Source organism: Thamnophis sirtalis, unplaced genomic scaffold (genome assembly GCF_051295495.1).
Source record: "Thamnophis sirtalis isolate CommonGarterSnake01/CBP01778 unplaced genomic scaffold, rThaSir2_p1.2 scaffold_1, whole genome shotgun sequence".
Classification (NCBI taxonomy): domain Eukaryota; kingdom Metazoa; phylum Chordata; class Lepidosauria; order Squamata; family Natricidae; genus Thamnophis; species Thamnophis sirtalis.
The window spans coordinates 53,300,868-53,326,945 of NW_028261381.1; the positions used below are offsets into that span (position 1 = coordinate 53,300,868).

Consider the following 26,078-nt stretch of genomic DNA (forward strand, 5'->3'; position numbering starts at 1 on the left):
GGTACATTTCCCCCGCCCCGCTCTTTTTAAATGTGCCACATTCTTTTCCTTTGCATTGAACGGCGCCCTCCATCCGTGGGGAGCATGGGGGGTGGGGTGGAGGCGAACTCGCGCGTTCCCGCTCCCTCAGCCAGTCGCTGCCCACGTGGGCGGCGTGTCTGTCCCGCGCCTGGCCTTGGAGTCGGGGGCGAGCGGTTCGATCCGAGCGCCTCCTCAGCGCGGAGGCTGAAGGAGGCGGTGATAGCGCAGCCCGGCGAGAAAAAGGCGGAGGGCTGGGACGGAAACCCGCAAGGAAACGGCAAAGGGGAGGGTTGGCCGGAGAGGCGAGCGGGTTGCCGAGGGCATGCAGGGCGGCAACCGATTGCAACGGTATGTGCTGTGGCTGGGGTGGTGATGGAGGTTGTGTAATGGTGAAAAATCAGCCCCCCTCTTTAACTTTAAAACTGGATTCTTTCCGTGGGTCGATGACTAAATGCCCGCCTCTGGTCCCCCCCCCCCTCTTTCCTTTTTTTTTTTTAACGTGAAAGCTGGGGGAGCTTATTCACAAGTTCTGTTTTCCGGAGCGCTTGTGCCTCTCGACTTTTCTGCCTTTTTTTGATTGATTTCCCTCTGAATTTTCATGCAAAAGTAAGGAAACCAACGCGAGCCATCAGATCTTCTTGGAGAGGGGGGTGGAGAGTACATCCCACCGACCTGGTAGCTTCTCCAAGCTACGGTGCATCTCCCATCATTCCCAACCAGAAAGGTGATGGACGTTGTGGTCTCTTGCAGTTATTAGCTTTGGGGAGGAAATTTTGCTTTAATCTAGCTGTCAAGACATTTTGATCCAAATACCCCTTTACCTTCTCAAAAGTGACTGAGGACTTTGGTTTATGTGGGGTACGTTTATTAATGTCGGCGCATTCGAAATGAAAAATGGAAACGTTTTAAAATAGTTATTTGATTTTTTCAGATCCCCTGAAAAGATCACTGGGACCTCTAGGAGGTCTCCAGAGCACCCGTGGAGAGCTACTGCATTTGTGTAGTTGATGCTTCATTTCCTTCAAGTTCAGAGGAATTTTCAAAAAGGAAATAGTGTAATATTTTCCCCCCTTTCTCTCATAACTGACTGTTCCACCCCTTCCATTGTGTTGGTTGAGTGTGAAAGATCACCTCCTTTTCCTGCTTGCTCCCATTTTGCTGAGTGTAAAGGACGATGGGGGGCAAAACCACTGATTTCTTCCAATATCTGCCCTTTTACTTGCACTTTGCAGCATGCCTTTGCAGTTTTTGAGCACTGCGAGTTATTGAAACAGGGCTCTGTTAAGCAAATACAAAATTGTATTGGGGTGTCTCTTAAGTTTCAACTTCCCATTGGGAATGTCTACCCCTCTACCCAAAACCTAGATGTGTGTGACAGCTGCTTATAGACATTTATTAGCGGGTGGATGACCTTTCCTTCCCCTGTTGCTTCTCATGTTCAACAGCTGAGCCCTGGTGTGAAAAACAAGCTCCAGACCTGAAATCCGCAGAGGTTTCTGCAGCCATCAGATTTTTTTATTGGGTTCAAAGTATAAGGTATTTTGGAATATTCCGAGGAAGCCCAGAAGCACTTTCTGAGAATTTCTTGTTGTTCCAGAAAGGGCAAAAGATAAAATGCTGTTTATTTTAAAATGAGTTCTCAAGCTGAATTTACTCTCTGTTGGAAAATATGTACTGTTATCTTACTGAAGAGGACATCTGAGACCCTGTCAGTCAGAAGTATAAAAATGAAAGTGAAGTAATAAGAGACTTGCAAACTGGCTTTTATTCATGGTGGACCACCTCCTTCTCAGTCTTTTGGGTTTGAGGACTATTAACATTCTGTAGAACTTTTCTTTAGGTAGAACTTTACTATCTATATAATTTACTTCTGAGTTATCAGATTCCGGGGGGAAATAATGCTTGCCCAAGATACCATGGAGTTACTTTGTTGTAAGATGGGTGGCCAAGGAATTTGATAAACAAATAAATTAATCCCTTCATCAATGTAACTAAACATGTAAAGGATGTTGTTAGATTCTTTAGAGCTGTAGTTGACACCTGGTGACTCTGGATTAAAATCTCTCCAGGTTGTTCTGCCTCTTACTTGAATAGCCAAAAACAAACAAACAGATATTACACTCCAGTTGTATGTCAGAACCACTGCATTAGAGCTATGGTGGTGGAGATCGGTAAAATGAGGACCCAGATTGTTGGGGGCAATGTGCTGACTCTGTAAACCACTTAGAGAGGGCTATAAAGAACTGTGAAGCCGTATATAAGTCTAAGTGCTATACTATTATAGAGGTCTTGAAGGTGCATTCGTATAGCTTCCTATGCTCTGCCCACACCCCACACCCCGTGTGCTGTTGGTTTCTTCTTAGATCCATTCTTGTCCAGAATGATCTTTTCTACTAGTCCTCATGGTGTGTCTAACATGGCTTTTGTATTGAGATCCTTGCTTTTTTCTAATGAGCTTCTGAGCTTGATTTCCTCTAATACTCAATGGTTGATCCTTTAGGTTGTCCAACAAGTGTGAAGCAGTTTCTTCCAGCATTGCAGGAGCAAATCTTTTTCCTGAATCTGTTTCTCCGTTGATATAAGCCCAGTGTATGTAGATCATTTAAAATTTTGTCTAAAATGTCACAGTTGTTCATGAGTTTCTATGCACTCCTTTTTGCTCACCATTTTTTCTCTATATTCTCTCAACTATATTTACTAATACTGCAGCCTAGAAAATCAAACTTATCAACTATCTCATTATTATCAACTATCTCATTATTTGTCTTAAATTCCTCTTGTTTCTTCTAGTAGACATGATCTTTGTTTCCTTGATGTTCAAAGAAAACTTTTCACTCACCTGTTTTAGAATTGTTCGTCTTAGATATTTTCCTTTTTTTTTTTTGGCAACCAAAATAGTGTTATCTGTATTTTAGGTTCAAACACCTCCTATCTTTTGAATGAATTGATTGTCATCCCCTTGTGTATTGTGGATACAAAATAAGAAGAGGCAATTTGGAAACATTGGGTGGTTCCTGTTAACTTTATATATATATATATATTTTCTGGATAATGTTTTTTTATTTTCCATTTTTTCATTTTCATACACTCGCATATATACTGTGCATAGCCAACGCCATACAACATTAAACAATAATCACAGCAATTCCTCTTGTCAACAATACCCCCAAAAACAGAAACCCAATATACCTCTTCCACCCTCCATACACCTCTTTCTTCCACCCCTCCAACTTTCTATCTTCCCTCCATCATCCCCCTCTAGCCTACTTCCCCTCCCCCTCTACCACTCCTCTCTCCCGATCCACTCCCTCCCTTCCTTCTCACCTTCCCTCCCACCCTCTCTCCCATCCCTCTCTACCCATCTTTCTTCTATCCCACTCCTCCTCCCCTTGGTGTATTTCCACTATATGTCAATGTACTTAACTTATCCTATTTTTACAGAGAAATTAAAGAAAAGCAGTATACATGTGAAGTCACATTACATTGAAATCTAACACATCGTATATATCCCTCCCTCCCCTCTCCCCCGACCCCACACCTCCTCCTCCCCCGACTTCCCAGAGCCCGTACACGGTATAGATTTTTAACAAACACAGTCTAAAATATGTTGAGAAAAAAGAAATGAAAAAAAAAAAGTTAATAACATCTCTACATTGATCTTAGCTTCTTCTTGCTAAGCTAACTTTGAACAATTTCAACCATTCCTGATCTTAAGCATAGGCTATCTGGAATTTCTTAGTCCCATATTTATTTTGTATATAGTCAATCCATTTTTTCCAGTCTCGTTTATATCTTTCATTTGAATGATCTTTAAGATATGCCGATATTTTAGCCATCTCGGCTAAATTTGTAACTTTCAATGTCCATTCTTGAGTTGTAGGCAAGTCTTCCTTCTTCCAATATTGTGCCACCAACAGTCTTGCTGCCGTTATTAGGTGCAGAATCAAGTTAGTCTCTACCACTGTAATCTCAGTACTTATACCTAGTAAAAATAACTGAGGAGTAAACTTTATCCTTCTTTTAAAGATATTTTGCATAATCCACCATATTTTAATCCAAAATGCCTTAACCTTTTGGCAGGTCCACCATATATGAAAATATGTAGCATCGAGAGAACCACATCTCCAACATTTAGGCTGTAAATTCGGATACATAGAAGCCAGCTTTTTAGGATCTAAATGCCATCTATAGAACATCTTATAAAATTTTTCTCTCAGGTTTTGAGCTTGAGCTCAGATTTCTTACCCATATTCTTTCCCATGTATTCAACATTATTGGTTCTTCAATATTTTGAGCCCACTTTATCATACAATCTTTAACTAATTCTGTTTCCGAATCCATCTGTATTAATACATTATATATCCTCTTTATATGCATTAAACTTTGATCTCTTATTTGTTTAAACAGATTATCTTCAACTTGGATAAAACCAATTTTTTGATCTGTTTTCCACCTGGCCTATAATTGCCCATACTGGAACCATGTTTGAACTACCTTCTCCTCTTTTAATACCTCTAAAGATTTTAGTTGTAGTATCCCCCTTTCCAAAATGAGAAGCTGTCTGTAGGTAATTCTATCCTGGTTTTGTGCTATATTCATATTTTCAATTGCATGTCTAGGAATTGCCCACATGGGTATCTTGTCATTTAATTTATATTGGTATTTTTTCCAGACCTGCAGTAAAGCATTTCTTAAAATATGACTTTTAAAATTCTTGTCCAATTTTTTGTTGAATAACAGGTAAGTGTGCCAACCATATACCAGATCGTGTCCCTCAATGTTCAATATCCTATCATTAGTTAAATGAGTCCAATCACTAATTACCGATAGCGCCACTGCATCATAATATAGTTTTAGGTTAGGTAGTTTCAAGCCTCCTCTCTCGTGTGCATCTTGCATTATTTTCAGTTTTACCCTCGGCTTCCTTCCTGCCCATGCAAATTTGTTGATACCCTTCTGCCATTCTAAAAGATTCGCATCTTTTTTAAGTATAGGTAACATTTGGAAAAGAAATAAAAATTTTGGTAAGATGTTCATTTTCACTGCCGCTATTCTACCCAGCAAAGATAAGTGCAATTTCTCCCATTTTTTCATCTCTATCTGTATACTATGCCAAAGTGGTTCATAATTATGCTTATATAGTTTCCCATTTGAAGTTAAAATATTAACTCCAAGATATTTGACCTTTTTGACTACCTCACATCCTAACATTCCTCCTAATTCTTCCTTTTGTTTAGTATTCATATTTATAGCTAATATTTTTGTTTTTCCTAAGTTTATTTTAAAACCAGACACTTGACCATATTGATTAATGGTGTTCATTAAAACCATACTGGATTCCTGCGGTTCCAATATTATGACCAAATCATCCGCAAAAGCATGCACTCTGTATTCTTGCTGCCTAATCTTAATCCCTTTTAGACCATCCAAGCCCCGTATTTTATTCAACAATACTTCCAAAGTTATAATAAACAATAGCGGGGACAAAGGACAGCCCTGTCTTGTACCTTTTCCAATTTGAAAGGAGTCTGTTAAACTTCCATTGACTATGATTTGTGCTGTTTGGTGTTGGTATATTGCTTTAATTGACTGTAAAAAACAGTATATCTCCTTTGTGCATTTTTTGCAATATCTTCAACAGAAATTGCCAATTAACTCGATCAAAGGCTTTCTCAGCATCCAAAAATATGAACGCAGCAGGAATTTGGTTGTTCTTTCCCAGATATTCTAATGCATTAATAATTAATCTAACATTACTTTTCATCTGTCTCCCCTGTGTAAAACCTGTTTGGTCGGTATGTATCAATTGTTGAATAACCAACATTAACCTATTTGCTAGTATTTTAGTGAAAATTTTATAATCTACATTAAGTAATGAGATAGGTCTATAATTTTTTGGTTGGGTAGTATCTTGATCTTCTTTGGGTATCAAGGATATAAACGCTGTCTTCCAAGATGGAGGCACCTTACCTTCCGTTTGAATCTTATTAAATAATTCTCTAAGAGGTTCTACCATTTCTAACTGTACCTGGTGCCTTCCCTAACTTTAACTGCTTAATTACCTGTAAAATTTCCCCCGAGGTTATTGGTTGGTTCAATTTTTGCCTGTGCTCTTCTTTAACTGAGGGTTTTTCTCTTTATCTAAATATCTGTCTATATCTAAACGGTTAATTTTATCCTCTTTATACAACTCTGTAAAAAATTCCCGAAATACCTTTTGAATCTCATCCTGTTGAAACACCTCCTTCCCTCTGTAAGTCAGTTTAGATATATTTCGAGTTTTCCTTTTTTTCCTAATCTGATAAGCTAACCATCTGCCAGGTTTGTTTGCGTTACAAAAAGTATTGTGTTTCGCATATAACAAACTAGTGGCTACCTGGTCAGAGATCAACATGTCAAATTGAGATTTTAATATGGTGATTGCTTCCTTAACCTTTGTATCACCTGGATTCATTGTTAACTCCAGCTCTTTCCTCTTAATTTCCTCTTCCAATTCTGTTCGTTTTAGCCCTTGTTTATATCTATGTGTTTTATTTATGCTCATCAGCACTCCTCTCATATACTCTTTGCTTTCATCCCATATGAATTCCATAGGTGTACCCTTATTCATATTAAAAACAAAGTATTCAGATAACAATTTTTTACAATCATTAATATACTTTTCATATCTAAATAAGTTTTCATTCAATCTCCAAGACCTTCTTGCCTGCACTACCCTTCCCAATTCCATCCAAACTGGGTTATGATCCGAAAGGACCCTAGCCGCAATCTTTGTCTTCTTCACCCTAGAAACCAAATGATTAGTGATTAGTATAAAATCAATCCTTGAAAGGGATTGATGTCTATCAGAAAAGAAAGTGAAATCATATTCCTCTGCGTTTCTTTCTCGCCAAATATCTCTCAGTTCAAAGTCGTCCATCATGTCAAAAAAAGGTTTGGGTAGTTTTGCTCGCATCTTGGTCTTTGGGCGAGAAGTCTTCTTATCTCTCTTAGTGTCTATCACGCTATTCCAGTCACCCAATAGTATACAAGACAAGTCCCACTGTACTAATTTGGCATGAAAATTTCTATAGAATCCGTCTTGCTGTTGATTAGGAGCATAAATTCCCAAAAGTAATGTCTTTTTCCCTTCTAGGATTAGATCTAATGCGATATATCTTCCAAAGGGATCTGCTTCAATTAATTCAGCTTTCATGTCTTTTCTTAAGTATACAACTATACCATTTTTCTTTTCCATAGCAGAAGCTACAAAATGTTGACCATTTTAAAAGCCTCTAAGTAAATAGATTTTCAGACGAAGATCTTGTAAAAAAAAATGAAGCTAGGATTTGGATAAACAATTAATGTCCTCGTAAACGGGCTCAGCTCGCATGAAAATCAAATAAATCAAACTGTGAACTGAGTGGGAGAAATCTTACTTTGCACTGCGCAAGGCAGTTTGAAGTTCCCAGCACAGATGCCGTTCTGCCTCGGGCTGGCCCCCCTCTCTCTGCAGACACAGAAGCTGCAAAAATCGAAGGGCATTTGCCAGCAAAACTATATCTTCTTCCCTTCTTGCCTGAAGGATAAGAAACCTGTTAGATGTCAGGTAGGTGATCATCTAAACAGATACGTAACCAGGAATTCGGGAGCAGCTGTGTTAAGCTGCTACCATCAGTAAGCTTAGCCCAGGAAGCCCCCTGTTAACTTTATATTAAGCACATATAGTAATTGATTTTTTTCTAAATTTAAAAAGAAAAAAAAACTTGGAGAGAAAGAGGAAGAGAAAGGGATGAATCATGCTTAGTAATTTCTTATACCATTGCATCTTTCTGTCTTAGAAGCAACAAATAATATAACTCCTGAGAAAACAGCTTTGAAGCTTGTTTGGGGGATAGCCTGGTCTTTTTTCTCTGGTCAGTTTTACTTGTTATTGGATCCCTTGCCATATCACATATTGCAGCTCTAAAAGTGGTTGATGGATTAAGTGGTTTGCATATGCTATCCTAATCTTTACTGCCTGAGGCTTATCTATAAAGCTTTTGACCTTAATGATCATCCCTATTTGTAACCTTCCCAACTGGATTTTGACAAGCAAAGTCAGTGGGAGAAGCCAGATTTGCTTAATGACTGTACAATTCACTTAACAATTACAGTGATTCGCTTAACAACTGTGGCAAAAAAGAAATAAAATGTGGTGAATCTCACTTAACAACTGTCTCGCTTAGTAACAGACATTTTGTGCTCAGTTGTGGCTGTAAGTAGGAGTACTTGCATTTGCTTTAAACATTTCATATAATTTTTCTATAATTAGAACAGTAATACAATGAAAAAACAATTCAGAGTAAAATAAAACAATATGTATGATAATATTAAAAATGACAGTGAATGTAACCATATGCTAAAGCACACAATCATCAGCAGTGTCCAAAAGAGAGTGGAGGAGTATGTGTAATTATAATAGCAAAAATAAAAAATAAAAAAAAATCACTAAGGTTTGTGTGTTTAGATCATTTTGGGCCATTGTTGCTTTGCCAATGTATTTATAGAGACCAAGAACTGGTTTTATAGAGTGACCTTATTTCATTGTGTTATTGGTGGCACCAATAGGATACAATTTTTTCTTCCATGTGAAAAATTATACCAGCAGGTTGATAGCTGGCAGTATTTCTTGTGTGACTTTATGTCCTCCTATATGCTGAAAAAAAAAATATTTTATTTTTTTCATCCCTGCTCTTACACCTCATGCTTTCTTCTTTTAGTTTTATAACTTAGAAGACTTAGAATAACTTTGTTGTCACTTTGAATGTATAGCATACCGATATACTGATCAGCATACCGGTATATTAAAATGAAATTTTGTTCCATACAGCTCTCAAAGGGTCATCACCTCCAATACACACTACATAAACATGATAAAATAAATAAATCATTATTGCCAGTTTGTATATTGATAGATCATCATAGGAGTAGAATTAAAGATTGTTCGTTGCTTCCTCTTTGATTTTCCCAACGAATCTTTTAACCTTGTTTTACTGACTTTTCTCTATTTTAGTCGACTTTGGGGATCCAGCATCCGCCCAAGGTTTTTTGCTACCCAAAGCTAAGCAGAAAGTGATGTCAGTCAAGTTGAAAAGCAGAGACGTGACATCAGGCAGGCAATGAGTGGCTGGAGGGGTCAGCCATTAGATTATAAATTCCATAAATGGATCTTCCATCCTTGAAAGTTTATTATTGCTTGTTGCTTTTTGTCAGGGATGGGCAGTCTATAGGCCACGGGTTGCCCCAAAGTCCAGCACCCTGTCAGAATATGCTGTGCTGAAATTGGATGACAATAGGACTGCTTTGCAGGTAGTGCGAATTTTGGGTTGCTTTTAAAAACAATTGTAGAATTGAGAGCCCATGGCTTCTAAGAAGTACAGGTAGTCCTCAACATACAACCAATCATTTAGAGACTGTTTTTAGTTAGAATGGCACTTATAAAAATGACTTATGACTGTTTTTCAGAGTTATGACTGTTGTAGTATTTTGATCATGGTCACATGATCAAAATATTGCTGTAAAAATTAAATTGTTCTCCTAGTGATAGGAAGAATACTGGTTACTGCATATGTATGTACGTACGTACGTCTGTCTGAGGATGTGTGTGTGTGTGTGTGTGTGTGTGTGTGTGTATTTACACAGATGCTGATTCCTTCAAAGTATCAGTTGGTTTTTCCTTTGCACTAAAATAAGTTTGTTTCCTTAATTTGATTGCATATATACGGTAAATACTCTCATTTAAAAGCAGGGTATTTTGCTTAATTTTTTTTACAATTGAAAGCAGGGTATTTCCTGAGGATATTAATCAGAGTTGTTAATTTCCTGTACCTGGGATTAACTGTTTCCAGTCCACTGCAACACAAGATATAATAAAGCATGCTGTGCTGTATGAACAGGACCAATTTCTCTTCACTCATATGATATATTTAACATTATAGACAACACATTTTGAGTCATCTTTTCATCATGTAAAGGAGACTGGAGATGTGTCCAGATTGTTCCATTGTGGTGCTCATTTTTATCCTCTACAGTAGGGTTGTCAAACTGGCAGCCCATGGCCTGGATGCATCACATGTGCAGGCCAAGCCCACCCCAGCTCCACGAAGGGGGAAAATGTCACGAAACATCCCATGGTGGTCACATGATGCAGAGAGTTTGACACCAGTGCTCTACAGTATATTCAGGTTTTTTAATACTATTTAATTCTTAATGTGATTGTCTACATTTTTCATATATGCCATTTTTATCCAGAGTCACTTTTGGTGAGCCTATGCCAATAAGCAAATTAAAGAAATGGTTGCAGTAGCCTCCCTGTCTCCATTCTTAACTCTCATTTCCTTTTTAGCTTGGAGCTACTGTTTGGAGGACGTCATCTCCACATGGATGTGTTTACTAGCTAACAGAGGGATGAAAAGGAAACTGACATTTTCATGGAACCCAGTGAAACAGAGCAAAATTTCTCCCTGCGATCGATACAAACATGCTTGCTGCATCTGTAGAGGGTTTCTTTATGTTTATGGTGGCCGGAGAAATACTAGCTTGAGTGATTTCTGGAGATTCAAAATAGGTAAGGTATGCCCTTTCTGGTTTTATTATGCCATGAAAAGAAATGCCTGAAGCTACAATCACACAATCTTCTTGGAATGTATTGCTGTTTTTGAAATGGCCGCCAGGCAGAGGCCCTTTTCTGCAATGGCTTTTTCATTTCAAGCAAGACAATCTGGACTATTTTAATGATCTAATTAGATATTTAATGAGGTGTTTATATAACCACAATGAATCGGTTATCAAATCTGTTTTTATATATTGTTTTTGTTGCCTTCCCAACCATGAAGAGGTGACCAGCTAATTCCTATTGGAAACAGACTGGTCATAATGAAATAATCCAGCAAGACTGCATTTACATTACTTTTTCACTACTATTCTCCAAAGCACCTGAGGGTAGGACAAGAAGCAATAGGTGGAAACTAATCAAGGAGAGAAGCAACTTAGAACTGAGGAGAAATTTCCTGACAGTTAAAACAATTAATCAGTGGAACAACTTTCCTCCAGAAGTTGTGAATGCCCTAACGCTGAAAGTCCTTAAGAAGATGTTGGATAACCATTTGTCTGAAATGGTATAGGGTTTCCTGCCTAAGCAGGGGGTTGGACTAGAAGACCTCCAAGGTCCCTTCCAACTCTATTATTCTATTCTATTCAGCAGTTACTTGTGTACTATCTAAAATGGTAGACTACTATACAGATAGTCCTGGACTTACAGCAATTCATTTGGTGACTGTTTGAAGTTACAATAGTACCAAAAAAGTGACTTGCAATCTCTTTTCACAAGCCAGATTCACTTAATAACCGTATTACTGACTCAGCACCTGCAGAGATTCACTTAACAACTTTGGTAAGAAAGGTTGTACAATGGAGCAAAACTCACTTTTAGCAACCGTCTTACTTAGCAGTGCAAAGGGGGTCAATTGTAGTCATATTTTCAGGACTACCTGTAATAAAGAAATAGTTTTATAGTTGGAATAGAGGGACGCTGATTTCATAGTGGGAATGGAAATGGTCCAAATTGGATTTTAAGAATACTTGATTACAACATGAAAACTCTGGGACTACACAGGATACTTGACTGTGCCAAGAACATAGGGCTGAAGTCAGTGGTGAGTTCCGGCCGGTATGGCCCAATATGGCCATACTGGTAGTGTTGCATCCTCTTGACGCAGCCGGCAGCCAAGCCACGCCTTGCAGGAAGCTGATTGGTCTTGGCGCGGCTGCCGGCCGGCGGGAGAATTGCGGTCTCCCCATTGGACGGCCGCCTGACAGCTATCCATATAAATAGCTGTCAGGCGGCGCTGTCCAGTGCGCGTGTTCTGAACTTGCTGTTTGCTTTACTACTGTTAATAAAGTTCCAGTTAATTTACCTCAGCGCCTCCTCGTACTTAAAACTTGGCGACGAGGATGAGCGACGTCGACCCAGTGCACGTCCCGGCCCTTGCTGCCACTTCTTCTTTCTCGCCTTTCCGTCCTGAGGCTAAGAGTTGGGATGCCTTTCTGGAATGATTTGAAATCTTCCTCCAAGCCCACGGGCTCACCGATCTTCCTGAGGGATGAAAGAGAGGGGTCTTCCTCCATTATTGCGGGGCGGACATGTTTGCCACCACTCACACCCTGTCAGCTCCTTTGCCGTCGCATTCGGTTCCATTCAATGTTCTTCTGTCACGCCTGAAGGTTCACTATGAACTGGCTCCCTCCCGCTATGCCAGGTGCCAACATTTTCATCGCTGTATCCAGCGGGAGGGCCAGTCCATCGTCCAGTATGTGGCGGCTCTTTGCACCGCCGCCATCGACTGCAAATTCCTCGACTTGGATGACACACTCTTGGAGCAATTTATATACGGCCTCCAAGACTTGAATCTCCACCGCCGCATCCTTTCCACCTCGGAGCTTTCCATGAAGATAGCTGTCGACAATGCTTGAGCGTATGAAATGGCTGGCCAGTCCATGCCGGATCTTTGCTGTTTCCCTCCTTCAGTCACGGCTTCTCTTCCTCCTGCTTCCATTCATTGCCAGATAGGCCCGGACGAACCACGGTCTGACTTCGACCTCTCAGTTGCGGCGGCCACCATCCACGTTCTTCCTGCCGGTTCCGGGCCGCACTCTGCCGCCAGTGTGGCAAGAAGGGGCACATCACCGCTGTGTGCCGATCCCCTGCTTCAACGCCGCGGTCTGCCAGAGCTCCTGCTGGGCGCCAGCCTGCATTCCGTGCCATTGTCTTCCCGCCAAGGGTGCTACACTGTCTCGGAACCCAAGGGGCTCGCGCCCGAATGGCTGCTGGACTCCGCTTCAACTGCTTCAGGGGGCCGGGGTAAGATGCACCTCCGTGTCTTACTCGCTGGCTGCCCCTGCATCATGGAGCTCGACACCGGCTCCTCGAGATCCATCATCTTCTGGGACACGCTGAAAAAGCTCTTCTCCCGCTTCAAGCGGGACCGACTTTCTTCTGCCCCTTGCCATCTCGGGGACTATCACGGGACTCCCATTCCTGTTCTTGGGTGCCTCACCTTGCCGGTCCAGTATGGGCGGTTCCAGGGTCCCTTGCCCCTCATCGTGGTCAGGAATTCCTTGACCTCTCTCCTGGGGCTGGACTGGTTCTGAGCCTTTGGCCTGTCCATCACCGGCGTTAATTCCCTCAGGCTGGCCTCCGATCTGGACCTACTAATTTCAGAATTCGCTGATGTATTCAGCGATGCCCTGGGCCGTTATAAAGGCACTCCCATCTCCCTGAGCTTGGATTCCCTGGTGGCGCCCATTCGACTCAAAGCTCGCAGGGTGCCTTTGGCACTGTGGGCTAAAGTCGATGCTGAGCTGGATAAACTCATCTCCCAGGGCATTCTAGAGCCAGTGGATCATGCCCCTTGGGAGACCCCTATTGTCCTGCCCCTGAAGTCAGATGGCTCCCTGAGGGTCTGCACTGACTACAAAAATACAGTCAAGGCGCTGCAGGCCCACCCCTACCCGGTGCCCGTCGTCCAGCATGTGCTGCATTCCTTGGGCCAGGGCAAGATTTTTGCCAAATTGGACCTGGCCCAAGTGTATCAGCAGCTGCCGGTGGACGACGCCACTGCCACCGCCCAGACCATCGTCACGCACCGGGGGGGGCGTTCCACTGCAAGCACCTACAATTTGGCATCAGAGTTGCCCCCGGTCTTTTCCAGGGACTCATGGAGCGCCTGCTCCATGGCATCCCTGGCGTGACGCCATACTTTGATGACGTCCTGATTGCCGCTCCGGACCAATCAGGACTCATCTCCACCCTCTGGACTGTCCTCTCCTGATTCCGCGCCTCAGGTCTCCACCTGAAGCGCTCCAAGTGTCAACTGGGAATTCCTTCCGTTGACTTCCTGGGCTTCTGCGTGGATGCCCATGGCATCCACCCCTCTCCTGCCAAAGTGGAGGCCATCACCAATGCCCCCACCCCCTCCAACAAGGCGGAGCTTCAAGCATTTTTGGGGCTGCTTAACTTCTACGCTGCCTTTATACCACATAAGGCATCGGTGGCAGAGCCCCTTCACTGCTTGTTGGATTCCTCCGCTCCCTGGACCTGGACCAGCCGCAAGGCGCATGTGCTCACGGCTGTCAAACGCCTCTTGACAGCTGCCCCCGTGCTCGTGCAGTATAACAAGCATTTGCCCCTCCTTTTAGCCTGTGACGCGTCCCCTTATGGCGTGGGTGCTGTCTTGAGCCACTCATTCCCTGATGGCTCAGAAGCACCCATCGCCTTCTATTCGCGCATCTTGTCCAGAGCTGAAAGAAATTACAGCCACCTGGACAAGGAAGCTCTGGCGGCCGTAGCTGGGGTGAAGAGGTTTCATCACTACCTCTACGGCCGCCCGTTCACCCTCCTCATGGACCATAAGCCCCTTCTTGGCATCTTAGCGGGGGATCACGCCACCCCCCTCCTGTCACCCCGTATGTCCCGCTGGTCCGAATTCCTCGCTGCTTATTTGTACCGGCTGCACTACCAGCCGGGTAAGCATATGGGCCACACGGACGCCTTGAGCCGCTGTCCGTTGCCCGCCCAGGTTTCCGACCCGGCCCTGTCCGTGGCCTCCGGTGTCTTCCTTGTAGACGACCTGGAGCTGCCACTCTCTGCTTCCGATATCGCCCAGGCCACCTCCTCTGATCCACTCCTTCGCCGTGTTTTGGATGCTGTTCGCCCGGGCTGGATGGCGGATTCTCAGGCTCCCGAGTTCCTTCGCCGCCACACCGAACTTTCCATCCTCCAGGAATGCTCCTTTGGGGCTCCCGTATGGTCGTGCCACCTGCCCTGCGCCAGCTGGTCCTGCGTCGCCTCCATGAGGGTCACCAAGGCATTGTCTGCATGAAAGCCCTGGGCCGCGGTTATGTCTGGTGGCCCTCCATGGATGCTGACATTGCTGGCTGGGTGCAGCGGTGCCCACCTTGCCAAGCTGTCCGGCCTGCCCCCCCCCATGTCTCCTTCCCAGGAGTGGGAAACCCCCTCCTCTCCCTGGAGCCGCATCCACACGGACTTCTTTGGTCCGGTAGATGGCCGCACCTTCCTTCTTATAGTGGACGCCCTCTCTAAGTGGGTTGAGGTCATCCCCATGCGCTCTTTAACATCTGCTGCCATCATCCATGCTCTCGAGTGCCTTTTCTTGACCCACGGGTTACCGGACATCTTGGTGACCGACAACGGTCCCCAATTTGTGTCCGCCGAATTCCGCCTCTACCTGGCCAGCCTGGGGGTTCGCCATGCCCCTGTGGCCCCCTACCACCCCGCAAGAAACGGAATGGCTGAGCGCACTGTTCGCTCTGCCAAGGAAGGCCTGGCTCATCTCAGTCACTTGCCCTGGTCGGCCCGGCTCTGTACCTACCTCCAAGCACAACACTCCACCCCATGCTCCACCACCGGCAAATCCTAATGGGCTGCCGGCTCCGCACCACCCTGAACCGGCTACATCCCCACTTTGCTCCCCTGTCTATGCCTCAATCGGACGCCCCACGGACCTTCTTAGTGGGGGAGGAGGTATATGCCCAGAACTATTTGGGCTAACTGAAGTGGGTACTGGCCGTGATACAAGAACTAACGGGGCCCTGTTCCTATAGGGTTCAACTTGGCGACGGACAAGTTTGGCGGCGCCATATAGACCAGTTGCGCTGCCGCGCGACCACCCAACTGCCCGGACTACAGGCCCATGCCGCTCCGGCCGCTCTGCCCAACACTGGCCTCCAGCCACAACCACCACAACGCAACCAGCCAGGCGGCCCGCCACCAACTACCACCGCCGCTGCAAACTTATCTTTAAATTCCGGCGCGAGGCAAGGGGCTGAGCCTCCAATTCAGCTCCGCCACTCAAACAGATCTCCTCCTCCACCTCCTCGACTACGCAGGCACTGAGACCTCCTCGACGTCTTCAGCGACCACACCCTGACTGAGGCGGTCTCAGTGCCTGCGTAGTCAGCCGAAGTACCTGGATGACTACGCATGTGCTATCCGGGGGGATGCATCCTCTTGACGCAGCCGGCAGCCAAGCCATGCCTTGCAGGAAGCTGATTGGTCCTGGCGTGGCTGCTGGGCGGCGGGAGTATTGCGGTCTCCCCATTGGACGGCCGCCTGACAGCTATCCGTATAAATAGCTGTCAGGTGGCGCTGTCCAGCGCCCGTGTTCTGAACTTGCTATTCACCTTACTACTGTTAATAAAGTTCCAGTTAATTTACCTCAGCGCCTCCTCGTACTTAAAAGGTAGTAGCCGGAAGCAGCTGCCACTGTACTGGTACGGTGGCTTGTTTGGCCCGTCTGCCCGCGTTCTATACCTGTTTTTAAAGTAACCGGCCAATTGTGCATGCACGCACAGTGTGAGGCGCCTGCGTTACCTCCGACAAGCAGCTGGGAGTCGCAGGGGCGGTGGAGTGCGCATTCATGTGCAGTGCACATGCACTAAAAAGCCACCCCGCCCCATGCGCAGTGTACCAATAGCGATGGGAAAAGGAACCCACCACTGGCTGAAGTGATGTTTTCAAAATGCACAATTCTGCAGCCAAAAGGAGTTACTCTGAGCCAATTCTTCTCCTCCCTCTCTAATGTCAAACACTTCCTGTGTTCTGATATTATCCCTCTATATTTCTCTGCAGATAGCTTAGTGGTGGGGGACAAAACAAAAAGAAAGATATCTTGAAATGCATGTTTAGCTAAGTCTTCAGGAAGGGTAAAAAATGGACCTATTTTTCAGGATGCTACAACCCCAATCCTTAGCCTAACCGATTCATCCAGGATGTGATTTGATTTGCAGATTCTGCTGGTAAAGTTGTAATTTCCAAAAAGGGCAAGTGCAAATGCTAATCAAAAAGCTGCATTGATGTTATCATATGCTTTCTTTCTACTGCAGCGAGTAATGAATGGGAGGAACTGGACAATTCAAACGATGGCCCAGAAGAACTGGAAGAGCACACAATGGTGGATTATCAGGCAAGCTAATTAGCTAATTAGCTATAAATAACTTTATAGGTAATCCCCGATTTAGGATCACAGTTGGGACTGGAGATTTGGTTGTAGATGATTGCAGTTGTAAGTTGAGATACCGATGTGACTGGAGCTTATTGGGGGGGGGGGGAGGGCATTTTTACCATGGTCGTTATGCAAATCATTACTATATGTCTGAATCATGTAGTCAATAGATGAATCATGCTGTTCTTAAGCAAATCCATTCTACTAAGTTGGCGGGTCCCCCCCTCAAAAAACTAGCAAATAATATTGGAAACTGGCAAAAAAAGCATTGCAAATCATGATCATGTGACCGTGAAATACTGTAACTGGTCATGAATTTATTTATTAATTTAAAACATTATATAAAAAAATTACATTAATAACTATACGACCAGTTACAGTATCCTATGGTCACATGACCATGTCATGTCACCCATCTCGGTGGCACAGTGGCTAGAATGCAGTACTGCAGGCTACTTCTGATGATTGCCGGCTGACTGCAATTTGCAAATCTCACCAGGCTCAAGGTTGATTCAGCCTTCCATCCTTCTGAGGTCCATAAAATGAGAATCCAAATTGTTGGTGACAATATGCGGACTCTGTAAGCCGCTTAGAGAAGGCTGTAAAGCACTGTGAAGCAATATATATGTAAGTATAGGTGCTATTGCTATCTTATGATCAACTTGGATGGCTTCCAATCAAAATAAATGTGAGCTGAAATGCAGTCATATGACAGGGATGACACAATGTTTTCCGATAGGCAGAGCTGGAAGTGCTTTATGGGTTATAAAACACCCTTTCAAAGTCTGTCATAACTTTGATGGTTGTTAAACATCCAGTGGCAAGTTGAGGGCTACCTGTACATTGTTTTCCCTTTTTACTGGCATTTCATTAGCTTATTTGTTCTTATGGCTGTATTGCATAGATTTATATTCTGCCATTCTTGAGGGAACTCAAGGAGATCCTCTAATCCTGTGAGTTAGGTTGACAGAATGATTGGTCTGGATTCACTCAGGGAGTTTTATGAACAAGTGTGAATCTTGGCTTTGCCTTAGTCCTAGTCAAAATGAATGGTTCTAGTGTGGCTCAATCTGTTAATGGGCCTACTCTGTATACCCTTGCTTCAAGTTAGGAATGTCATGGGGTGCTGCAGCAGCTGAAGAATATCTCCTTTCCTGTAGCAGGATTTCCTGCAAATCAGCTAAGGTATTATAAGGAAGAGTTGTCAAAAGAAGAGGCTAGGGCCCTCTTCAGTTTCCAAAGTGGATTTCTTCAAATAGGGGCACCTAGAAAGGGAGAGAATAAGCACATCTAGATTCTGTTGTCTGCTAATGTCACTTTTATCTTGTTTACCTCAGGGGTGGGTTCCAGCAGTCACTACTGTCAGTTTGCTCATGGCTGCGCTGCGTGTGCATCCATGTGCTGTGCAATAAGAATTGCTCTGCGCATGTGCAGAAGCAAAAAACAAGATGGCGGCGCTTACAGCCCTGCCGGGAGAACCGGTTCAGGGGTGTGGCAGGCCTGGGTCGCTGCCAGTTCCAGCGACCCAGGCCGCCAAACCACTACCTGTTCAGCTGAACTGGGCCAAACCGGTAGGAACCCACCTCTTGTTTACATGGTCTCAATTAGCCATAACCTGTTACTATCATTGATAAGGATTAGAGAGGGAATGATGAATGTTGCCAAGGTTGGACACCCCTTGCTTAGAGGAATAATGAAATACATTTTTGTAAGGCCACTTTTTAAAAACTTTCTGAAACAGTAGCTCTTGTGCAGAGGCTGTCAAATCGACTTTTCAGGCAGCACTTTTTTTTTAAAAGGCCTCTTTTTCTGGGTGTCTTATACTGTATCATCTACCAGACCGGTTCCATAATTTTTGCCAACCAAATGCTTCCAGCAGTTCAGTGGTGGGATTCAATTTTTTTTACTACTGGTCCTGTGGGAGTGGCTTGGTGGGCATGGCAGGGGAAGGATACTGTAAAATCTCCATTCCCTCCCCACTCCAGGGGAAGGTTACTGCAAAATCCCCATTTCCTCCCAATCAGCTGGGACTCGGGAGACAGAGAATGGAGGGGGCAGGGCCAGACAGAGCTGGTATTTACCAGTTCTCCGAACTACTCAAAATTTCAGCTGCCGGTTCTCCAGAACTCGTCAGAACTTGCTGAATACCACCTCTGCAGCAGTTATAATTCAATAGAGGCCCACTTTGACTGGCTTGTAGACCCAAATAGTATAATCTAAAATACCTGGAAGATCCAGATGGAGGGAGGGAGGGAGCTTGTTCAACTACAATAATCTGTGTGACCTCTTCTGTCGCACTTACTGTCCGTTGTGACTATTGATGCCATCTGTGCTGCTTTTCAATTGTAGTTTTAATGAGAGAAACATTTAAAGTCAACTCTATCAAGAGTAGCATTTTGCGTAACACTATTACCGCAATATGATCAATATCTGGCTTTTGAAATAAAAACATCTTGAGAAACAGTTTAGGTTTTAATCCGTGCTGAAAATTGAACTGGTCATACTGAAGCATGGTTGAATATTTTTGATAGAATGGCATTGAGAAGAACATTGAACCATGTGAAACTGGCATATAAAGAAGTGGTAATGTGCAATGCTTCCTGATATTGTAGCTACAGGAGCTTGAAGATGTTTGTACTAAGCTTAACCAAGAAATGAGGTTTTCAGACTTTGGTTTGAATCTCACACTGAATGGCAATTAATTATAGAAAATGCAAATGTGATTCACTGGAAAATGATTATTGTATTTGCAGAATATCCTGTATATCTTTGGTGGAATGGTGGATTCAGCTTTCACACAGAAGAGAAATCCTCTCTGGATGTATGACACAGGTGTGGAATGAGACAAGTTTTATTCTTCCAATATATTTATGCATGTGTTTCATAATATGTACTAGTTTGGATCAGAGTATTTTTTATTCATGTACAGCCTATTCTGGAAAGAGTTGTAGATGAAGAACAGATTAACATATCAAACCAATTATAGTCTCCTCCTCTTTATGCACACTTGGATGGAGAGCTAAGGAGATACTGTAACTTTTTTTCCCCTCAGAAGCTGAGCCAGACAATTGCTCTGTCGAAATTGGCCTTACTTGAACTAACCTTCCAGAGCAGGGGTGTCAAATTCAAGGATTGCGGGCTAGATCCAGCCCACAGAGTGTTTAGACCTGGCCCACGGGGCTGCCCTGGAAACTGTAAAGGACCAGCCTGCAGTGCCTCATTTTGGCTGCGATGGCTTCCTAAAACCTTTGGGCACTGAAAACGGCGAAAATTGTTTTTACTGCCAGAGGCCGTCATTGCCAAAAATGGGGCATGGGAGCCTGTTTTCTCTGGCACAGCGCTTGGGCCACCTCAGCTGCCCCCGACATGAATGACATTAAGCTAGCCACGCCCACCCTGGCCACTTCCAGCCCAGCCCCCTGAGGTCAAACACAACCCTGATGCGGCCCTCAATGAAATAGAATTTGATACCCATTCCAGATCATGGGTATCAAGCTTGCCGCGTCATGGCAATGTTGATGTAACATGATGTTTTGTGATGTTTTTCCCATTTGTGGAACTCAGGTGGGTATGGCCTGCGCATGACGCATTCGGCCCAAGGGACACCAGTTTGACACCCCTGTTCTTGATTGACACCCTTCAGTGGCTTTAAACCTGTAGTATTCAATATTAACTTACTCAAAACCTGGGAATCATGGGAATTGTTGTCTTACCCACATGAACAGCCCAAGATTGTGATATTTCCCTTGCTATTAGAAACAGTTCCTAAAATGAAGAGAACATTGCCATTCACTGCCTTGAAAATTGTATTTGGAGCTGCATTTATATTGCGTGTTGTTGATAAAGAAAATACAGCCTGCAACTTTTTCTGCCAATCACTCCTTTTAGTGCTTGCCTAGCACTGCAAGCAGAACAGTAGCACCTTCTTGTGGTTAATGCTATGACTGACATTTTATACACCTGCAGATGCAACCAAGTGGATAGCCTGCCGGCTCCCAGCAATAACGGGGGAGGTAAGGAATAACACAACTAAAATATAATGAATCATCCACGAAACCTGTTGCTTTGTTGATCAAATAGCTTGCTTAGTTACATACTTTGAAAACTGCTCCAGACTAGATGAGCCACCACCATGAAGTAGCAGGGTAAGTTAAAGATGCTGCTGCTTTTGGTTTTCTGGGACATTCATATTGTTCACACTTCATGTTTGAAAATGAATCTCTTTAATTCTGAATGTTGAAATAAAAATGGTTCTTTGGCTGCAATTAATTTTAGGTAGGCAATTATTTCAGATTGAATTCCTTGTAGAAGTTAGCAGAGTTTCAATATAACCAACCTGTCTCTCCCTCATTTCCCATCCCCTTCCTCCCTGCAATTTAAATCCTGCCTCAGACTAGCCACTCTATGCATATGTCAAAGTTACCCCAAGCTCACAAAAGCTTATGCCTTTTAATACATTTTGTTAGCTGGAAAAGGCGCTACCAGACTCCCTGTATTAAATGTGGAGAAACTCAGGGAGCAGAAGACATCTGCACTACCACAATTCAACTCAGACCAACCAAGAGAGCGCCATTCAATTCCTAGCCTTTAAAGGGACATGGTCTTATGTGCGGGTCTGGGCAAAACAAATGTGGAACATTCATGCATAAATCCCTCTACTTTCCTTACAATCATAATTCCACAGACTTAGCCAGAAGTTATATTTTGACAGTTTTGACTTCCCATTTTCCTTCCTGTTTAGCAGTAGGAGAACATCATCTGTATGATGTAGGAAACTTTGAAGTCATTTCTTCTCCCTCCTCCCAAAATATAGTTTAATATATAATGTATCTCTGGAATCTGTATATTTTCCATTCATCTATGTCTTCATATCTACATACATATGCATGTCCATTCTCTTAATTTATGGAGATGTTCAATAATTTTAGTGGGAGTAGTGAGATTCCATCTATAGGGATAAATGTAAACAAACTGGAAAGCAATACTATTTTAGAAGGATGTTGCTAAAATGTGAACTGCTGGGGAAGACATAAAGGACCATTTAAGTAGACCGGTATGAATTACTTGGGACAGGGGTGTCAAACTCAATTTTACTGAGGGCCACATCAGGGTTGTGTTTGACCCCCAGGGGCAGGGAGGGCATGGCCTAATGGGTATGGCCAGCTCGACATCACTCATTGAGGCTCGGTTTTTGGCCACGACGGCCTCCCCAGATTCCATTTTCGGCTGTGACAGCTTGTCTGAAGTCATTTTGCTGACGAAGGGCTGCAGGAGGCCGTTGCAGCTGAAAGCGGAGCCTGGGAAGGCCACATGCAGCCCTCCTGAGCTCTGTTTTTGCTGACAAGAGGCACCGTAGGCCAGTCCTTTGCTGTTTCCAACACAGCCCTGCAGGCCAGATCTAAGGACCCTGCAGGCCGAATGAGGCCTGTGAGCATTGAGTTTGACACCGCTGCCTTAGGATATTGTCTGCTTTCTATTGGTGTGATGGCAACGATAATTAAGGATGGTTGCTCAATTTTGTCTTCTCTCTCCATCTCTAGGTTCAGGTTCCTGTTAATCGGAAGGGCCATAGTGCTGTGGTCTACAGGGGCAATATGTACATATATGGGGGATACATTGACATTAAAGGTGCTTCCCAAGAATTCTGGACCTTTCATTTTGGTAAGTTTAAACTTTCTCAGCAGTGACCTAATGTATAAATAATGCAAGATGTGAGGAAAAACCCTTTGAAACATACAAAATGTGTTGTATCTATTTAAAAGGTAATGCACTCTAATAACCGTCTTCCTTCAGATACAAAACAATGGGCCTCTCTATCAGCTGCATCCAGTGGGAGTAGCCCAGGTCCCCGACATGGTCATTCTGCTGTGGTTTACGGCAATGGCATGTACTTGTTTGGAGGATTAATGGGACTGAGCGAACAGAAGGACTTCTGGATGTGGAATTTTATAGCCACCAACTGGTTCAGTATCAGGAGAAGGTAACTGTTTGAATGTAACTTCACTAGCAGTTTCAAAAGGAGTTTAAGAGGGTGAAGATATGACTGTTTTCCCCCTGCCAATTGTTCCTAGAGTTACACAGAAGAGCAAGTCAATCTTTTTACACATTAGCCCGTGAAGACTAGCATCCCAACATTCCAATTACTGTATGTTAGCTGGGATTTAAAGATGTTTGCACATCAATTGAAAACGGAGAAGGTTGTCTGAGGGGGACTTGAGTGGTATGGGAAGGCAAAGGCAGGAAAAACCCTGATACAGAGTTGTGGTTTCTAATATGGGTACCTTTGGAAGGGAGGGTTTTATTTTTCTAGAAGCAAATGTTTTTGATTATGTGGTTTGTCCCTTTTATTTGGGCCGTTGCCCAGTTATGAATGCATGGTATTTGCATTTTGAAAAAGAAATCCTGAAGTGGCAGAAGAATCATAATAACCAATAAGTGAAAGCATGTAAGCCGCCTGGAATCCTTCGGGATTGGGCGGCATATAAATTTTATAATAAATAAATAAATAAATAAACAAATAATAAATAAATAATGCACAGAGGAGACAATTTAAGGAGCATGGACAATATTCCCATGTCTTTTAACAATACCCGAATACATAATTTATGGGAACTGTTTGGGATGGACTATAGAAAGTGGTTCATGACTTTTCCATGTATTACCCTGACTGGAGAGAAGCATTGAGAAATTGAGCCCATTTTGATGAGTGTAAGTGTCACCCTTGTGCTGATTTATCTCTGCTGTGTTTGCCTCCAGCCAGGGACCTCCAAGAGTGGTGGGACATTCGGCTTTAATCTTGGAAGATTCCATGCTAGTCCTTGGCGGAGGCATTTCTAACAGTAACCCAAATAGTACTTTGTGGCAATATCATTTTCCATCTCAAACGTGGATAAAATTGCCTAGCTCAGAGGCACTTTCCTCCAAAGCTTATCATCAGATGCTGCCAACTGGATTTGGTTTCCAAGGGACTGCTGATTGCCCACTGAGATCGCTTGGTTCCTTGAAGTCTAAAGAAAAGGGTTGTTCAAGGCTACTGACTCTTTCTAAGCAGCACACCTGTTTTTTTGAGTATCTTCACGAGGAGCCTACATACCAGATACTCAACAATGAGGGTGGCTCCGACATAGAAATGAAAACGTTTTGCCAGTCTTCAAGGGATTCTCTAGGATTCACCCCCTATCAAACCACAACCAGTGCAGAATTGAATTCAGATCCGGCAGCAGAGTTGCTGTGTGAAGAAAGAACCTCATATCTCAACGTTGCCAAGGAACAGGAAGTTGCCACCATGGATCTAACAGATGGAGGGCCAAGCTTGGACACTCTGAAAAATGAATGTGGAGACATTTTTGAATCCTCTGTTGTGATGCTACTTATTGGCGGTAAACCTCTGTCCAGTTCGTCTGCAATCTCATTTTGGCAAATTGAACTAAATGGAACTTAAATACCAGACCACTCTCAGGAGGCAGAAGACATGCCTCAGTTCAGTGAACTCAGCGTCTAGGAAGAATCACTTGGCAGTTCTTGCTTATGGTTGTATCATGAAACCTAAATTCACACTGTGTACGACCCCGAAATACAAAGGAATTCATAAAACATTCAGTGTGAGCTTTTTCAGCTCTTTGCTCTATAGACAACTTGGGTCTGTAGATGTCGATGAGGCAGTAGGATTAGGAATTAGCAACAGCAGCCATTGGTTGCATTCATTTCTTTGTAAGTATGTGTGTGTGTGTGCACGCCATTTCAAAGCCCAAATTGCCTGTATAAAGGATGCAGTAAAATCATTCCCATGACTAAGCTAGGTAATCATAATTAAGTTCACTGGCTGCGTTGGCATGGCAGGCTTACCTGCTTATGCAAGGAAAACTTAACCATCATTTATTCAGCAAACCCAATATTCTGCATTTGCACTGTAAGCTAATCTTCTGGATTCTGATATATGTTAGATATGTTTGGCTATCTAACAGGTTAACACAGGTGCTTGCTCTCTATATTGAGTTTACAATTGAAATGATATTTGAACGGGGGAGGGGGGTGTTTCTTAGCATATGCTTAGCTGTTGTACTGCACTACTTAAAACCATTTTCCCTAAATATGAAATTCATGAGGCTCCTATATTAGTTCCTCCGATACAAGTTAAAGTGCCAGAACCATGTAATTTTATAGATATATAAGAGTAATAGTGTCTGTTACAGCACAGCTCAGACAATCTTAATTCACATCAAAATAAGGCTCTCCAATTGTTGTTCTACCCACCAGGTATGCAACCGCAAGTACAATTGAGCCTTACACAGGTCACATACAAATAATTTGATGTCCTGCAGTGATGCTTCTTGATTGTTGTTTTTTCTTGTGAAGTTCACTGTCAAGAATGCCTAGGCATGTTGTTTCCAAATTCACAAGGATTTTGGCAAACAGCCAACTATATAAAGACGTTTGGCACAGAGAGTGGGACATGAGTGGTCAGCTTTTCAGGGAGAGGCAGTTTGTGCAGAATAGAAAGGGGGAAATGGTTTTCAGCTGGACTAGTATTTTACTGATTTAATACTACCAGTTTAACATAAAAAATCCATATTGGGTTAATCTTCTCTGTAATTTCATAGACATGGCTATTTATTATCTGTGATGAGTATGAAAGAGGTTTGTCACTATTTTTTTTTCTTTTTGAACTACCGTATTTTTCGGAGTATAAGACGCACCCCCCCAAAAAGGGGTGAAAATTTGGGTGTCTTATACACTGAATGTAGCCCCACCCACTTAACAGCCCCAACCCTTTGGCCTCAGCAATTTACCTGTTTGCAGCAAATGAGGGCTTGCGAGGCTTCAATAGGTTCCCTGCAGCCTGAAGCAGCTGATGATCGGGAGAAAGTGAAACTTGCTGTTTGCTCCACAAGGCAAATTGCTGGGAGGCAGAGGCAGATTTTTTTTCTTGTGCTAATCAAGCTGTTTGCTGCAAGGGTGTAAATCAACAACTATAAATGCCTATAGAATGTTCAAATTATTAGACTTATTTTTTAA

The 26,078-nt window shown here is 43.3% G+C and overlaps 1 protein-coding gene across 1 annotated transcript; it reads left to right on the forward strand.

The window, feature by feature from the left end:
• Nucleotides 1-169: 169 nt before the first annotated feature.
• LOC106548792 (leucine-zipper-like transcriptional regulator 1) lies at nt 170-24,658 on the forward strand. Its single transcript, XM_087712143.1, has 8 exons — nt 170-369; nt 10,388-10,609; nt 16,945-17,024; nt 19,817-19,895; nt 21,030-21,076; nt 22,604-22,724; nt 22,857-23,043; nt 23,820-24,658. The coding sequence occupies exons 2-8, from the start codon at nt 10,426-10,428 to the stop codon at nt 24,502-24,504; spliced, it is 1,383 nt and encodes a 460-aa protein (XP_087568269.1). The 5' UTR covers nt 170-369; nt 10,388-10,425; the 3' UTR covers nt 24,505-24,658.
• The last annotated feature ends 1,420 nt before the right edge of the window (nt 24,659-26,078 follow it).

What these genes read in the sequence shown, in the direction of transcription:
- LOC106548792 (XM_087712143.1), top strand. Translation starts at nt 10,426, where the DNA reads ATGTGTTTACTAGCTAACAGAGGGATGAAAAGGAAACTGACATTTTCA. An exon ending in ACACAATGGTGGATTATCAG is followed by an intron (nt 17,025 to 19,816) that starts GCAAGCTAATTA and finishes TTGTATTTGCAG; the next exon opens with AATATCCTGTATATCTTTGG. An exon ending in ATTCTGGACCTTTCATTTTG is followed by an intron (nt 22,725 to 22,856) that starts GTAAGTTTAAAC and finishes GTCTTCCTTCAG; the next exon opens with ATACAAAACAATGGGCCTCT.